This window comes from Martes martes (genome assembly GCF_963455335.1).
Source record: "Martes martes genome assembly, chromosome: 3".
In the NCBI taxonomy this organism is placed as follows: domain Eukaryota; kingdom Metazoa; phylum Chordata; class Mammalia; order Carnivora; family Mustelidae; genus Martes; species Martes martes.
The window spans coordinates 73,240,392-73,258,420 of record NC_137890.1 but is presented as its reverse complement, the minus strand read 5'-3'; the positions used below and the strand labels follow the sequence as shown (position 1 = coordinate 73,258,420).

The window sequence follows — 18,029 nt, the reverse complement described above, 5'->3', positions numbered from 1 at the left end:
TCTTACAATAGAATAAGCTAGAGAAAAGAAAATGTTATTAAGAAAATCATAAGGAAGAGAAAATACTTTTGCAATACTGTACTGTATTTATTGAAAAAAAAACACATTTAAGTGGACCCATACAGTTCAAACCTGTACTGTTTAAAGTCCAACTGTAATTGGAACTTTACCAGTGAGGTGATTGCATAGCTACCTTAGACAATGAGATGGAATGCCCTCATTTGCTTCTCTTTCCCAGTGGAGATTGATAATGCCACAAACATACCTTGAGAGGGTGTAAAAAGCTTTATTACCTATATAACATAGGTACATATTCATGTTTCCAGGGAGAGCAGAGCACATCTTCCAAGGAGGTCCAAATGGCTTGAAAGAGAGCAAAGAAAGGAGATTCATTTGGAGTTTTTTAGTGGTCAGGGAGTGGGGTGTGGTGAGTGCTCCATACTCAGGCCGGCGTTTGAGTGGTTTGACTTCCCATAGGTGCCAAGAGGGGAATACCACGTTTGCCTGTGAGCCTTCTCAGATGGGAGGAGCCAGAGAGCCCTGATGTTTGGTGATTGAAATGTGCTGTATTTAATTGAATTTGAAGTTATTTAGTAAGCCATTATAGTGCTCTATGAGGCTTGCAGCCTAAGGCCATTAAGGAAGGTAAGAGGTCCATTGAATGTCTTGTCCAAGAGCCCAGTGTTAATTATTCTGAGAAGCAAAATGATTGCCTTGTTCACTCTCAGTAATTTTTGGAACTCCAGAAGTGGACAAGGACTGTCATGGTGAGAACTTGCCTTGTGGCTATAGGGAGTGTAGAAATATGTGTGACCTTAATTTTATTGTTTGGGTCTCTGTAACATAAAAAGATTCTCATTTATTTAAAATTTTTTTAACCCTAAAGAGCACAACTCTGAATAAGGAATTGCTGCTGCCACTGGCTGTACCAGACAGCCAGACCAATGACAATGGCCCAAGAGTGTACAAACGTGCAGATGGGTCTGACTGACCAGAGCATCCAGTGTTAGGTGATTTGGAGTTTGTCTAATTGTGGTACGCTTGGGTTGCATCCCTTTCAGGAACATCTAGGTTATAGGATGAAAAGCAGCAGCTCATGTCATGTGTGACAGTTAGGGGTCCACCTGTATAAAGTGTACCAACTCCCACTGCTGTTCATCAGTTGATTCTAAGAGGCCCTACAGGTAGCCATTGGGTCTGGGGAGAAGAGCGATGTCCTCTTAACACCGTGACACCAGGCAAGGGACTAAGGATAGAGGGAGGCTACTGCCTTCTGCAGGTGGGCTATGCCATAGGGCCCAGGTTTGGTTCCATCTTGTAGCAAGAAGTCCAGGCTACCTATGCTGAGTTTATGGAATGCTACTTTTATAACCTAAGACATATTGGGACCTTGGTATGGAGGGTCACAGGTTCAGGGCAGATGAGAGCTTTACTTTTCAGGAGAGACCAGTAGGTGCCCAGCCAGTGCCACTCTGATATTCTATATTGCAGGGCCAAGGAGGTCAGTTTCTTAGACCAAAAACCCATGAGCAACTTATAACCATTACTGGTGGTCTAGGAACTCCAGAAGGCATGAGAGAGGTTGCTAAAGCCTCTACAGTGAGAGTGTCTCTGAGGGCACTAATGAAAGTATGTGCTGATTGCACTTTGGACAGATTCTAGAGCCTTTTGTTGGAAGGGATCCCACCAAACGTGAGCCACTTTGCAAGTAACAGCATAAATAGGCTTAAGTAAAATTAGCAAATAAAGAATATTTTACCTCCCAAACCCAAAGGAGTCTAAAAGACCCCAGGGTTCTTTTAATATTTTGGGTGTTGAAAGAATCACTAGCAGTTTCATGACAGTGTCAGGGATGGAGTACCCCACAGTTTACCAAATAATTTGTAACAATTGAATTAGGGTGGCAGGGCCTTGCACACGGTGTTAGGTAGTGGCCTATCTCTTTTAGATGAGTGTCTTTGTATTTATATGGCTTGAATGAGTGTGTCATATAAATGCCCTCAAAGGAAGGTGTCATCATTGTAATATCAGACCTATGCTCCTGAAGAAAGGTGGATCCAGTTAAGATCTAGCCCATAAAGATCGTGTGCAATGACATGGCTGTGGAGGTCCTGCAGGGGTAGCCGCTATGTAAAGGTATGTTGTGTCTTTTCAGAAGTGAAGGAAAACTGGGACTGAGGGACTAAGAATGCGCCAGATTGTCTTGTTAAATGAATAGTAAAGGTCTTATATAACATGTTTCAATTCTTGCAGGCCTTGCTTTAATTTATAGCAAGTCCTATTAACTGCTTTAACTTGAGGTATGGTCTGTAGGGTTCCATTTTGTCAAGCCAAGTTTTTATGGGTCAAAACTTTAATTTTCTCTTAATTTATTAATCACAGATTGTTCATGCCCACTATGGGATATTTTAGGACAGTGGATGCTCTGACTCTGGGAAATTGAGGCAAGATGATAATTCTCATAGTTAAGATGAAGCATATCTATGTTTCCTTTATTTTTCATTCATATACTCCCTTAAGAGTATAGAATATTATAGGGGATATATTATTTAAGTTTAATGAGATCCCCAGGTATAACTATAGTTTGAGCCCCAGTATTGATTAAAGTCATAAAGTTTTGCCAATTAGTACATTTAAGGAGACGTTAAGATTAATTCAGAAGCTATGTAATAGATGTACAAAAGTCAGTGCCCTTTTATCTTTTGGAGTATAAACTCTTTTAGTAAATTTTCCATTTCCAATTGGGTCCATATGTAGACATCTTTTTCAGTTTTGTTTTGTTTTTAATTCTGCCAAAACCAGGCTTCTTCCCTTCTCCTTCCTCCACCCCTGTATTCCTTTCTCCCTTGTTTTTACTGTGGGTTCTCTCTACTCCCCTTACATTTGTAGACACCCCCCCACTGCCACCCAGCCAAGAGCTTCTGATCAGTATCATCAGGGTTGGAGGTGTCTCCCATGACAGTGTTATTTTATAGGATTTAAGGATCCCAAGCTTAAGGAGGATTTGAGTTAACCCTGTACTACAGAGATGCCCTGGATGTTTTTCTCTCTAACCCCGAGGATCAGGACTTTTGTTGGGACAGACACATAGGCAGCAGCAGCAGCAGAGGTAATTAAGGGGCCCGTGGAGCCATTTGCTTTCAGGAGTGAAGACCTCAGCACTTCTTCACATACTGCTTTCTCTCTTTTGTGTGTGTGTTGTTCCCTCTAAGGACTGCTTTTTCATGAGTGATCACCCAGTGGACCTGTATGCAGCAAAAGGCAGTCTTTCTCCCAAGCCTGGCATCAGCTACAACCGCATTCTAAAACATAGGTGCGGGCCAAGATACATGACCCAAGGCCACACAAAGGACCCCATCCCAATCACATTCCTGTCTCTGAAAAACCAAATAATTACTGAAACTTCCAATGAGGGTCAGGTTAATCTGTGACAGAGGCTTTGTAGGACTCAATGCAGGTCAGAGCAGCACAGCTCAAAGCACGGGCTAGCAATCAAGCAGCAGCTCCAAGTGCATGCTTTCTTTCCTGTGTGTGTGTGTGTGTGTGTGTGTGTGTGTGTGTGTGTTTAGATTTATTTATTTATTTTAGAGAGAGACACAGGGCCACACAAGCAGAAGGGGCAAAGGGAGAGGGAAAGAGAACTCAAGCAGATTCTGCACACGGCACAGAGCCCAACATGTAACTCGATCTCATGACCCTGAGGTCACAACCTGAGTCAAAACCGAGTGTCAGGCGCTTAACCAACTGTACCACCCAGGTCCCCCAGTGTGTTTTCTATTAGGCAGCCGGGTCAGCTAGCAAGCAAAACATGAAGAAAGGCTCCCAGTGGTGGGGGTCATTGTCTCAGTACCCTGGTCATACCAGCTGTTGTTGCGGTCACCCTGAGGAGATAGGGTGGATCTCCAGCCCAAAGTTTGGTTTGGATGTCAAGACTGATGATGCCATACACAAAGCGGCTTAAGAGGGAGTTTACTACTCACGTAACTGAGGTGTCTGGGGAGAGCAGTGCAGGCCTCTCAAACACATATGAAATGACTTGAGAGAGCAAGGGAAGGACACTGACTCAACTTACTTTATTGTTATCAAGGTGGAATTCTCAAGGATGTGGGAAGGGGCTTGTGTAGTTTGACTCGCGTGCCAGAGCCAAAGGAGGCAGCCCTGGGCTTTTGTGTCAGCTTTTAGTAGATTTCATAGGGTTTCTGTATACAAGATTGTGTGATCTACAGATAAAGTTTTGCTTTTTGTTTCCAGCCTGCATGCCTTTTAATTTTCTTGCCCAATTGTCCTGATTAAAACCTTCCATAAAATACTGAGTAGAAGTGATGAGAGCAGACATCCTTGGCTTGTTCCTGATGTATGGGGGAAGCATTCGTTCTTTTTCCATTGACTATGATGTTAGCTATGGATTTTTTTTCCCATCCCCTTATCAAGTTGAGGACATTTTTCTACTATTCCCAGTTTGTTAAACATTTTGTCATGAAATGTTCTTGGAAGTTTTCAAGTGATTTGTCTGCATCTATTGAGATAATCATGTGATTTTTCTTTGTTTTCTTCATATGACATAGTACACTGATTTCCATCTTAAACCAATCTTTCATTCCAGGGATAAATCTCACTTGGTTATGGTATGTAATACTTTTTATATGTAACTGATTTCAGTTTGCTATATATTGGTGAGAATTTTACATCTGTAAGCATTTTCTTTTTTTCATGATATTTTTGTCTGATTTGGTTATCAAGTAACAGTGGTCTCAGAATGAGTTTGGAAGTGTTTCTCTCTCTACCTTCCCCATTCTCCCTGGAATAATTTGTGAAGAATGGATACAAATTCCTTAAATGCTTGATAAAATTCTCTATTTACGACATTTGGGTCTGGGGTTTTTTTGGAGGAAGTTTTTAGATTACTAATTCGATTTCTTTGTTGTAAGTATATTCAGATTTTCTGTATCTTTTTTTTTCTTTGTGTTTTTTTCTGGAGCATGTTCATTTCACTAGGTTGTTCATGATATTCACTTATAATTCTTTCTAGTTTTGTAAGATTAGTAGTGTGTCCCCTCTTTCATTCCTCATTTAACAAGTTGAGTCTTCTTTCCTTTTTACTTGATCAGTGTAACTAAAGGTTTGTCAACATTGTTGATCATTCTAAAAGCCAAATTAGATTTTGTTGAATTTCTTTTTTTACTTTTCTATTTTGTTATGTTTACTACCATTGTAATATTTACTATTTCCTTCCTTCTGCTTACATTTAGTTTGCTCTTCTTTCTTCAGTGTCTTTAGATGGAAGATTATTTTATTGATGTGACATCTTTCTTCTTTTTTAATATGGGCATTATAGAGCACTGCAGTGATTTTTGCTCTTACGGCCTATTTCGGCCTTTGGGCAAATCATTTAGTTATGACTCTGCTGGGGGAGTGTGGTGGGGACAGTGGTCTGCTGCTCTAGGAGTGCCAGTCCTGATTTACAGGTGGGTGCTAGGCCGGGGCACTAGCTTCTGTCCTTCTCCCTTTACCTCTCCTGATATTGAACCCCTAGTCTGCAAGTGAGCCAGGGCAACAGTGATTAGGGCCCCAGTATTTTTGGGTTGCTGTGCCTGGAGTAGTGCCTCTTTCCTTTTACTTGGAGCTGGGTGAAGGAAGGACCCCCAACCTCTTAGCCTTTTGCTTCCATGTCATTTAGTCTCTGTAATGTGGACCTGGTGGGAGGGCATAGGGAAGGGAAATGGTGGTGGCCTGCCTCTCCCAGTGAGATTTGGTAGTTCTTAACCAGGGGGAGAGGAATGCTGTTGCCTTGGTCCCAGCCACCCAGAGCAGAGCTTTCATCATGCTGAGATGGACAAGGTTACAGAGGAGGAAAGGAGTGGGTCAAGCTCAAGGGTCGTCCAATCTGACTGTTCATACTGAGATTTAGTAGATTTTCATATATAAATGTTTCTTTATTTGCTATACACCCTTAGAACAACTTCTAGAACCTTTAAATGGTGGTGGTTTTTTTAAAATAATTTTTTTTACTAATTATGGTTGTTTCACTGGAGAAAGTGTCCATGAAGCGTCTCAACTTCTTATGCCACCATCGCAGAAGATGACTCTCTTATGTGTCTACTCAGTTTTCTTTAACATTAATTGTTATCATTTGTTTATTGAGGGCTTATTTTGCACTTAGATATGCTATTTCCATCAAAGATGGTATTCTTGAATAGTCCAAGGACACTACATACTTGAAAAAATATATTCTTCTGACATGCTGCTCTTGAGAAATAGTAAAGTACACATTTTTATAAGTAAATTACTTTTATGAGAAACTAAGATTAAATTAAGGCACATTCAGTCAGAGCAGCCATATGTAATGAAGAGCACCTCTCCCAGGCTGATATGGCATCTTCTGTTGACGTCGTCACCCCTAAGTGTGCTCCATGGGTTACCTCAACGAGAATGATGGAGGTGCTTATTTAGAAAGCGAAGTTTAGAGCCCCATTCCAGCCTTGTTCTCATTAAGGAGAGACCAGTGGAGGTATTCAACTCACATAGCAGGCTATATTAGTGTCATGCAAGCTTGGCTACTGCAGATTTCAGCTAAATTTGATTGAATAATTTGTCAAAACCACTGTGCTAGGCACTGATGGTTTCCAAAGAATGAGACCTGTTCTTCCAAACCCTGAAGGTATGTAAACTATTTGTGAGATGTATCTGGTAGAATGAGAGGCCACTGGATAGTAACTTGATGTATGGATTACGTTAAATTTAGAAAAATTATGTAGGCAGTTGGGGTAAGACATACTCCTACAAGTAGCCCCCCCACACACACACACTCACAATATGTGCCTTTAATAAAAGGGAAAGATGGGGGGGTGCCTGAGTGACTCAGTGGGTTAAGCCTCTGCCTTGGGCTCGGGTCGTGATCTCAGGGTCCTGGGATTGAGCCCCGCGTTGGGCTCTCTACTCAGCGGGGAGCCTGCTTCCCCCGCTCTCTCTGCCTACTTGCGATCTCTCTCTGTGTGTCAAATAAATAATATATTAAAAAATAAAAGAGAAAGATGGGCTAGGGAAAGTGAAAGCCCAGAACTCCCTTAGACACCTTCTTCATGTCTACTTGAGTTCTTGTGTTGTTGAGATCCCTCTCTACATGTTCAGGCTACCTTTCTACGGATGACACGAACAATCATTAAATGTAAGTAAGGGTAGGATAGAATAAATTCCTCTTTGAATATTTTCAGTGCCTTTATTGTCTTAAGTAATGATTTAATAATCTTAGTTTTCATTTTTTTAAGGAATTTATTTATTTGTTTGTTTATTTATGAGAGAGACTCCACATGTACAAGTGCCTAAGCTAGGGTAAGGGTAGAGGGAAAGGGAAAGAATCTTAAGCAGAATCCTCGCTGAGCATGGAGCCCTATGCAGAGCTCAATCCCACAACCCTGAGATCATGTCCTGAGCCAAAATCAAGAGGTGGATGCTCAACTGACTGAGCCACCCAGGAGTGTCTAGCTTTCATTCTTAAATAAATAGTAAATGAATGTTTATTATAGGTCAAGATATCCTATGAGGAATTCTGATCTTTCCTTCATTCTGAAATATGAGTTTTCTAGAAAAAAAGTTTATTCATATTCTTCTCACTTGATTTTATGTCATTTTAAATCAGTTATTGATTAACTAGGTTTGGAAAGAAGTTATACTCTTTTCCTCTATAACTGAAATTAGTATCAAAACATGAAATGAGGGGCACCTGGGTGGCTCAGTGGGTTAAGCCTCTGCCTTCGGCTCAGGTCATGATCCCAGGGTCCTGGGATCGAGCCCCGCATCGGGCTCTCTGCTCAGCAGGGAGCCTGCTTCCCCCTTCTCTCTCCGTCTGCCTCTCTGCTTACTTGTGATCTCTGTCTGTCAAATAAATGAATAAAAAATCTTTAAAAAAAAAACATGAAATGATTATTATACATGACTATTGAAATCGCATGTGACTGTTTAACATCTGTCTTACTGATATATAAATCCAATCCAAAATTGCATTGGTATAAATTTATTGTAAAAATGTATCTGATATATGGGGACACTTTCATTGTCCTGGAGATATCATCTCAGAGTGTGCAAAATGACAGAACAACAATTGAAGGCGTTGACCTTACATTTAATTGCTGCTACAGAAGGGCCATTACTACTTATTAAACAGTGATTATTTCTTATCATATTTAAACATTTTTCCCAAGCAGAAGAACAGAACTGAATTGGGAATATTGCAACCTCAGAACCCTGTTCCCTCTTCCCTCTGCACTCATCTGATTCCTCCTCTTCCTAGTCCTGACCCAGAAGTCAGGAAACCATAGTTGTGCATATTCTGCTTTTATCTGGGTATACAACTGGCTTCAGCCTCACTCCTAGCGGAAGCTCCTGTAGAGGAAGAGGCACCATTGGACCAGACTGGCCTCTATTGGTTCTCCATGGATTTCCATACATAGATTTACTTCTAATGTAGATTCCTCATTGATTTTTAGAAATCAATTTTTTAAAAGAAATGTTTTTTTAAATTATTATTCTGCAACCTGGTTAATCTTTCAGTAGATAATAAAGAATGAGGAACATTCCTGAAGGGTCTGTATATCAGCACTCATAGTAAACAGTGCAGGCAAAAGTTGCTAAATGGCTTGACTGGGACAATTATACAGAATATTAGGACGTTTGACTCTTTTTCCTTTTAAGGAATATTAAAGAGCATTTGTGTGTGCATCCTGGTTCTGTCTGATGTTGGAAGACTTCTTATAGTGTGGAGATGATCATTGCAGTGGCCATGAACAGAGCCCAATTTGGATATCATCATGCTGAGATGGTAGATTTATAGCATGATGTTTTATTATTTCAAAATTAGCTGGCTTTGCACATATCTGGGAGCTAATTTTGAAGTTTAGCTTATTTTTTGAATTTTAGTTTAACACAAAAACAGATCATGGAGAAAAGAGAAAAAAAACTAACATTAATTGGAGCCTCTATAAAGTTCTGTTACAAGCAATATTTATATTTCACCTTTGAGGCCAGTTTTATCATCTCCAGTCCTTCTGTGGGAGGGAACTGTAGTTCTAAAGTGTTAGGTGAACTCCCCAAGGTTACACGGCTAGTAAATGACAGAGACTGGATTTCAACCCGACCAGCTCTGCAGTCTGTGCCCACCTCATTCCTACAACCAACAGAATGTTAGCAAAAGATTCTTTGTACATGCTTCCATGAATTATCACATACTGTTTAAAATTCCTGACGAATATTTGCCACGAAGGTGCTCTCTGCCCACTGCATGTCAGATTTCAAATGTATGTCAATTTCACAATTCTAGGGTAACATGCAACAGTAAGTGTTCATTCCATTCAGCTTCCTAAGCACTGTATACCTTTATTTATGGTCATATCATAGGACTACCTGTCGGTTCTTGTCTCACCTGCCTGCTGCCTCTCCTTCTATTTGAGTTCCGTGAAGCTCCCACTGTGAGGGGCCTTTCTCATAAAGGTGTGTTTGTGAATGTGCTTAAGCACATCCTACAAGATTAATTGTGGCCTGTTTATGATAGAACCATATTATTATTCACTGTCCATGTATTCTCTATCTTGTCAACTGATTTTGTTTGTTTGGCTTGGTTTTCGTTCACTACAGCGGATTTAAAGAAAGCCTCCGGTTCAAATGCTGCAAAATCCAATCTACCCAAATCAGGACTTCGTCCTCCCGGATACTCACGTCTCCCCGCAGCCAAGCTGGCGGCGTTTGGCTTTGTGCGGAGCTCCAGTGTGTCCTCGGTCTCCAGCACCCAGTCCGTGGACAGCGCACAGCCTGAGCAGAGCCGGCTGGCCAACCGTAAGTGGGCGGGGCGCTGCTCCCCTGTGGGATACGCCCCTCTGGCCGTCCTGGGGCAGGTGGATGCGCATGTGGCTGTAATAATAAATAGTTTCATTTCTTTGTGTATGAAAGATTTGATTTGGCTATTTTAATCTACCATTGTTAGGATTTTAGAAAATAATCTACTGAAGAAAAAAAGCCTGTTTGGCCCTATCCTTTTTCAGTTATGAGGAGTTAACGTGCTAGAAAAGGACGTTTAAAATATAGAAAATGACTTATCCAGGGACTGATTCCAGGAGCCCTTTGCTCCATGGATCCTACGTAAGTCAAAGAAAGATCCAAATCAGGTGTTACAAGAAACATGTATTAATTAGTGGTGGTGAGAATCCTTTTAGTTACCTGGGATTACCTGTAATGCCTTCATTTTGTGGAACACTTGGCTGGATTTCTAAAAGTTAACCAGATGATGTTGAAAATTTTAAAAAGGCACAGCTGAACTTCTTCACTCTGTGCCTAGAAAGGTCCCCCTTAGCTGAAAGATGCTACTCTATGCCTGGTTCCTGAGATTGATATTGTAAGTTATATGAATTAATAGTCTCAGAGTAAATCACACACAGCCGCTGTTTCTAAAGAAGATCTGGAGGCTGCCCCATTCAGCTGAGCCTTTGATGACCAAAGCCCATCTCAGCCTGTCAACTTCAAAGTCATTGTTATTGGATCTGAAGCCATGACATCTCAGATGCTGGTTAGCAAGAACTTGCCAGAAGGCTGGGGAAGTCTTAGCGGTTTTCGTGTGCAGGGCTGTTTGGGAGGGATTACAGTAGTTGAATCAGGCTGAAGTAGTAATGGAAAGAGACAGAGAGCAGGGTGGGGTGTGAGGGTAGAATTTGAGAGTGAGGTTGAGTTTTGAATTTCCTTTCTCTGAGCTTGCTTTTTAGCCTTTCTCGGGTTTAGAGAGCTGATGCGCACCACATTTGTACTTTTCCGCTTCTAAATTTTGGTCTACCTAGTTATTCCTCAAAGTAGTACATTACATGACATCTGGATGTGTTTGTAAGCAGTTTCTGAGAGGTTTTTTTGCTCGCTTGGTTTCCTCAATATACTGCGTCTCTGACCTGCTTTCACACAGGATTCATATTAGGAATACCCTTGTTATTACGGAATCCATCATGGCACAGTAGATGTCTCAAAATCTGAAATGTGACTACAATAAAGAACTTTTTACAAATGTGGAACTCCTATTTTCAGATGTGTGTGTATATTGACAGTCTGAAGATTTTTAAATAGAGGAGCAACTATCTGTCATAGTTTTTAGTAGTAAAATTCCCAGTGGCATGTTTCTCTTTTAGAGGGACCATGAGTGATTTAAAACAAAACAAAATAAAACAAAACAAACAAACAAGCAGAAAAACCTCACATGGTGTATATCTTTCCAAGGAAGATGCTAACATCTTGATTTCTTAAAAAAATAATAATTTCAGGATGAATTGAGCTTTGTTCCCATGGCAGCAGCTTTTGTTAAGAAGAGCTGACAGGTGTGGACAGAATAATTCCAGGTGTACTGAGGGCATTTCTCTCACCTCTGCTTCAGAGAACACCAGAGAGGGATACTGAGCACCCTGAGAGACAAGAGCCATAATGTGCCAGGGAAAACAACTCCTACTTTAAAGACTTCATATCCAAAGTAATATGTATTCACACCAAAAACGTGTAAGATACCTAGCAATCAACCTAACCAAAGATGTAAAATATCTGTACCCTGAAAACTATAAAGCACTTATGAAAGAAATTGAAGAGGACACAAAGAATTGGAAAAAGCATTCTGTGCTCAGGGATTAGAAGAGCAAACATTGTTAAAATGTCTATACTACCCAGAGCAATCTACACTTCTAATGCAATCCCTAGCAAAATACCACCAGAATATTTCACAGAGCTAGAGCAAACAATCCTAAAATTTGTATGAACCACAAAAGACCTCGGATAGCCAAAGCAATCTTGAAAAAGAAAAGCAGGGACACCTGGGTGGTTGTAGTCAGTAAAGCATCTGACTCTTGATTTCAGCCAGGTTATGATCTCAGGCTTGTGGGATTGAGCCCCATGTTAGGCTCTGTGCTCAGTTGCAGAGTCTGCTTCTATCCCCTTCTCTCTGCCCATCCCCCTGCTCATGTTCCCTCTAAAATAAATAAATAAATCTTAAAAAAAAAGACAAGGCTGGAGGCATCACGGTTCCAGACTTCAAGCTACATTACAAAGCTGTTACTTATCAAGACAGTATGGTACTGGCACAAAAATAGACACAGAGATCAATGGAACAGAATAGAAAACCCAGAAATGGACCCTCACCTATATGGTCAACTAATCTTCAACAAAGCAGAAAAGAATATCCAATGAAAAAAAAGAGTCTCTTCAACAAATGATGCTGGGAATATTGGACAGCCACAGGCAGAAGGATGAAATTGGGCTACTTTCTTATACCATCCACAAAAATAAATTCAAGATAGTTAAGAGATTTAAATGTGAGACAGGAATCCATCAAAATCCTAGAGGATAACACAGGCAGCAACCTCTTTGACCTCAGCCATAGCAGCTTCTTACTAGACATGTCTCTGGAGGCAAGGGAAACAGAAGCAAAACTGAACTATCGGGACTTCTTCAAGATGAAAAGCTTCTGCACAGTGAAGGAAACAATAAAAAAACTAAAAGGCAGCCTACAGAATGAGAGAAAATGTTTGCAGATGACTTATCTGATAAAGGGTTAGTGGTTCCATAGTGTAATGGTTAGCACTCTGGACTCTGATAAAGGGTTAGTTTCCAAATTCCTTTTTTTAAAGATTTTATTTATTTATTTGAGAGAGAGAGAGGGAGGACATGAGCAAGGGGGAGGGGCAAAGGGAGAGGCAGAGGGAGAAGCAGACTCCCTGCTGGGCTGGGATTCTGATGTGGGGCTGGAACCCAGCACCCTAGGATCATGACCTGAGCCGAGGACAGGCTCAACCAAGTGAGCTACCCAAATACAGGCACCCTAGTATCCAAAATCTATAAAGAACTTCTCAAACTCAACACCCAAAAAACAAATAATCCAGTTAGGAAATGGGCAGAAGAAATGAATAGACCGTTTTCAAAGAAAACATCCAGATGGCTGAAAGACACATGAAAAGATACTCAACAACACTCGTCATCAGAGAAATACAAATCAAAACCATGATGAGATGCCACCTCACACCCATCAGAATGGCTAAAATTAAGAACAGAAGAAAGAACAGGTGTTGGTGAGGACGTGGAGAAAGGGGAAATGTTCTTGCACTGTTGGTGGGAACACAAACTGGTGCAGCCACTCTGGAGAACAGTATGGAGGTTCTTCAGAAAGTTAAAAATAGAGCTACCCTATGACCCAGTGACTCCACTACTAGGTATTTTCCCAAAGAATAAAAAATACAGATTTGAAGGGGCACATGCACCCTGCTGTTTATGGCCACATTATCAACCATAGCCAAACTATGGAGAGAACCTAAATGTCCATCAACTGAAGAATGGATAAAGATGATGTGGTATACAGGCACATGCAGGTGTACACACACACACACACACATATACACACACACTCACATGAATATTACTCAGCCGTCAAAAAGAATAAAATCTTGCCATTTGCAAGATATGAATGAAGTTAGTGTATATTATGATAAGGGAAGTAAGTCAGTCAGAGAAAGACAGATACTGTATGATTTCACTCATATGTGGAATTTAAGAAACAAAGCAGATGAACGTATGGGAGGGGGAAAGAGAGAGAGGAAACCTATAAGAGGTTCTTAATGATAGAGAACAAACTGAAGGTTGATGGAGGGAGGTGGGTGGGGGATGGGCTAGATGGGGGATGGGCATTAAGGAGCACACTTGTGATGAGCACTGGGTGTATTGCATGTAAGTGATGAATTACTGAATTGGTTTCTACTCCAGAAACCAATATTGCTGTGTATGTTAACCAATTAGAACTTAAATAAAAAATTGAAAAGAAAAAAAATAAAGGTAATATGTATTCAGAATTCTATTTAGAAAAAAAATTTAGAATTGACTTGAAATTATTTACCACCTCACTATATGGAAAATTTGTACTTCACCAATAGACCATGGAAAACCTTCTCATTTATTGGAATTGATATCTTAGTACTGTTAACACTTTGCTTATACTTGCTATTAGATTTAATGTCACAGAATTTTTGTTTCTGCTTTAATGATGAGGATTAAGTAAAATATGAAGCCTTTGAAAGAGCTGAAAGTCCTTAAATCAAACCCTAGGAGCAAAGCTTTGTGGGTTTAGCTCATCAAAATAGCTAGCATGATACCAGAATTGGTTCCTTTTTCCTTCTTGGAACATTGGCCTTTCTTCAAACAATACATGCACATAGGACTCATTTTAGGAATACCACAGTCATTAGGAATTATAATATGGCACAGTAGATGTCTCAAAGCTGAAGCATGACTATAATAAGGAGCTCTTTGGAAGTGTACAGCTTATATTTTTAGATACTCATGTGCGTGTGAAATGTCTGAATGGTGTCCACAGTGACCAAAGCATGCTGTATTTAAGACACTTTTCAGTGATTCTTTAAGAACTTAGTGTTTTCTGGATGACTTTGGCTTAGCTACAACTCTCTCTCTCTGGTTTTCCTGGGTCCTGAAGGGTGGGTGACAATGGATCATGGAGAGATCATGGGCCCCCCTGGACCTGAGTCTCAGCTGTAGAACCCATCCTCTACCACCCTGGATGCAGGGAGGTAGTAGAGTGATGGGGGGAGGTAGAAATGCAGCTGGAGAGAGGGACAGAGAGACTGACATTATATAAATGATCATGGCACAAGGGTATATGTCCACAGCTTTAAAATGACGTAAACCTGGATCGACATTCCTGGGTTGGGATAGAGGGTTAGTTTCTGATTAGGGTGATCGGGGAGTTTCTCAGAGGGGTTGCATTGTGGGAAGTACAGATGGGATCTGAGAGATCTTTTGTAAGGGAGCTGTTGGTGCACCCAGAAAACCTCCTGAATTAGAGGGCTTTCCATTTCTTGTGCAACGTGCTGGTTCATCATAGCATCGCCTGTCTTCTGTACACTGAGGCCAACATGTTTGAGCATCTCATGCACATCTCATGGTGCATCCTCTTCCAGTTCTTTAGGCTTCCCCTTGCTCATCTTATCTGTGCTTTCAGCTCTCAGCACTTTGGCCACACTACCAACTCCAACCCTGACCTCTTTCTAGAACTACCCACCCCCATTTCATATGACGCCAGACATCTCCAGCAGGCTGACACAGGTTGCCCCAAACTGAACATTTCCCCCAAATGAATCTTTTGTTATCTTTTACAAACTGGCACCCCCTTTCACCATTGTTCTGTCTGTTAATGATATCTGTGATTTGACTACTGAGCCTGGAAATTTTAGGACCAGCATTGCTTCTCACCTTCTTTTTGCCTTCCTTTCTATTCAGTGATCAAATCTGGTCAGGTCTCATTCTGTCATGTAATCTGTCCTTGTTCTTCTCCTTATCTTAGTTTAAATCTGTAGTACCTCTCACCTAAAGCATTCCTCGTAAATCGTCCTGCTGTAATTCGTAAGGCACATGGTCCTAAATAATTTTCCCTTTCACCCTGTTTTGATGGCTCCATGGTGCCCCTGTGCTTGCTTCCATTCTTTGTTGGATGTTTCAGGTCCTCCATGACCTGCCCGGTTCCCTTCTCACCTCTCCCACATACCGTCCCCTCATGTACACCCTCAACTGGCCAACCAGAATTGTTTGCTTTTTTCTCTGAGGGCTTTGTGCTTTTCCTGCCTTTGTGCTGTTGGTGTAAACCATCTCTGGAAGGCTCTCCTTCTTCACCCAACCAAATTTTTCTGTAGATTCTGCCATTTTCATGTGCAATTCAAATGCCACTTCCTCTAAAAAAAAAAAAAAAACTTCCTTCATCTGTGAACCTGAAGCCATCTTTTCTCCTGGGAACTCCTATGGCTCCTTGCTTGCGTCCCTTTTGTGGATTACCACATGCTGTTTCATTGTACTTATTTGTTTCTCTGGGCTGTCTATTCTGCAGATTATAAGCTCTTTGAAGATAGGGGCTATGTCTTTTAATAATTTTAGTATCCTTCATGCTACCTAGCATGACCTTTACAGTAGAAGAATTTCAGGAGAAATTCTTTCCCAATAGAAATTTTCTTACATTTTCTCTTATGTAAGAGTATGGAACAAGAGAGACCCCTGAATGTAAGTTGAGGAGCTTTCAGAAATATTTTGTGGTGAGACCTTATTTTCACTTTAATCAAGAGTTTCACGGGTCTTGATAGTTGGTGGAGTTCATCATCATTGCGGTTGTCAAAGTTTTCTAGAATCTCTAAAATGTTGCTTCTCTTGACTGTGGTATACTTAGAGATATTTTATGCTACTTGAAGAGTAGAAAAGATAATAGGTCATTTAAAGTATATTTAGAGATGAATTGTCATGTAGATTGACCTAATAGTCTCACAGATATCTAATAACCTATGTATCTCCTTGCATGTAATTAGCTACTCCCAGAGAATTGGCCCAAAACCATACCATTGAGACTTTTCGTGAGAGAATTTCAGAGTTGTGAAAATTAGACCTCTCAATTGGAGAGATCAGATATTTTCATTAAATCCTAGAGTTTTATGTCTTATTTTAATACTTAAATAAGTAGATGTTCTTTTAATTATCAAATAGGATTTGGGCTCTGGGAAAATAATCTGAAATGGAAAATCACTAGCCCTTTTGGAAGCTTTTTGTAATGTTAACTTCAGCATTCATGCTCCTGAATATCATAAAATGCATTTACATAAATAATACATTTGATTTTCTATATCTAACATGAATTTTAAGTAGGTTCAGGGTTGGCAAGAAGTATCATAAATAACTCTTACCAAAACAACCATTAATCTGTCTCATGTTCCACTGGCAAAGAGGGAGTCATTTTTTATTCATGATAAAAGGAACCTAAAGGGACCTGTGAGGTCAGATTTCAGAGAAGCTCTTGCGTATTTGAGATTAAGCCTCGTTGACATTGTACATTCCATTTCGAAACACTCCAGATAATGATCATGTCCACCCAGAGATGGGATTAGAGTGTGAATATCTTTTGTTTTGTTTTTAAATTGACCATTTTTGGTTGAAAGTAAGATAAAGTGAAATTTGGGGGGTGATAGGTATGTAGGATAATGGTAGGGGGATTCTGGTAGAAACCATGTCTCGTTGAACTGCCTCATTTTTCTTGGCTATCTGGTTTTGTGACTATCAGGACTGTCCATTTCCCTTCCCCAGTCCAGCCCTCTTTCAACATCTGTTGTAGGGTAAGCACAGAGCTCAGTGCTGCAGCTGTTGTGATCAGGACACCAAGATCTTACTCTTGCAAAGTTAGAATCCAATGGGGAGATAGAAGCACGAAAAGAAATCCATGTAGGGAACTGTGAGTCTTGCTATGGCTGAAGATTGCACAGCATTTGGTGGGTGGGGAAGAGGAGAGCACCTAACCTTCCTGAGTTGGGGGTGAGGAAAGTCCTCACACCCTTCAGATCCTCTCCTGGCTATCTCAGCGCTACTGCATTATATCTTCAGACTTAATTATTCCACATTTTAAGTAATGACAGTGTTCTGGCTTTGCTAAAATAATCAGGCACCACCTCCTCCCCCAAAAAGATGAAAAAAAGATAGGTAAATTTTTTATGATCCTTGAAGCTAGATGATGGAACTATGAGGGTTTCGTGTACTATTTACTTTTTTTGTATATTTGAAAATTTCCATAAAAGATTAAAATCCCATCTTCCCTCTGTATTGGCTTTCATTTCTTAAGAAACCATGTAGTGGGGTGCCTGGGTGGCTCAGTGGGTTAAAGCCTCTGTCTTCGGCTCAGGTCAGGATCTCAGAGTCCTGGGATCGAATCCCGCATCGGGCTCTCTCTGCTCAGCGGGGAGCCTGCTTCCCCCTTTCTCTCTGCCTGCCTCTCTGCCTACTTGTGATCTCTGTCTGTCAAATAAAATAAATAAAATCTTTAAAAAAGAAAAAAGAAAGAAACCATGTAGCATAGTGGTGAAGGATGTGGTCTCTGGAGGTAGGCTGCCTGGGTTTGCATCTTGCCTCTGCCATTTGCTAGCTCTGTGACTTCAGGCAAGTTACTTAATCTCTCCATGCCTCTGTTTTCTCATTGTAAAATAAGAATAAAT

General features: G+C 40.7%; 1 protein-coding gene across 1 annotated transcript in view; it reads left to right on the top strand.

The window, feature by feature from the left end:
• The window catches only part of MTUS2 (microtubule associated scaffold protein 2), a gene marked incomplete at its 5' end in the record, with an annotated part of 367,203 nt that overhangs the window by 40,670 nt on the left and 308,504 nt on the right, over positions 1-18,029 (top strand). The window contains one exon of the mRNA XM_080797952.1: positions 9,628-9,825. Within this exon, the coding sequence (XP_080654078.1) occupies positions 9,628-9,825 (198 nt within the window). The remainder of the gene's footprint in view (positions 1-9,627; positions 9,826-18,029) is intronic.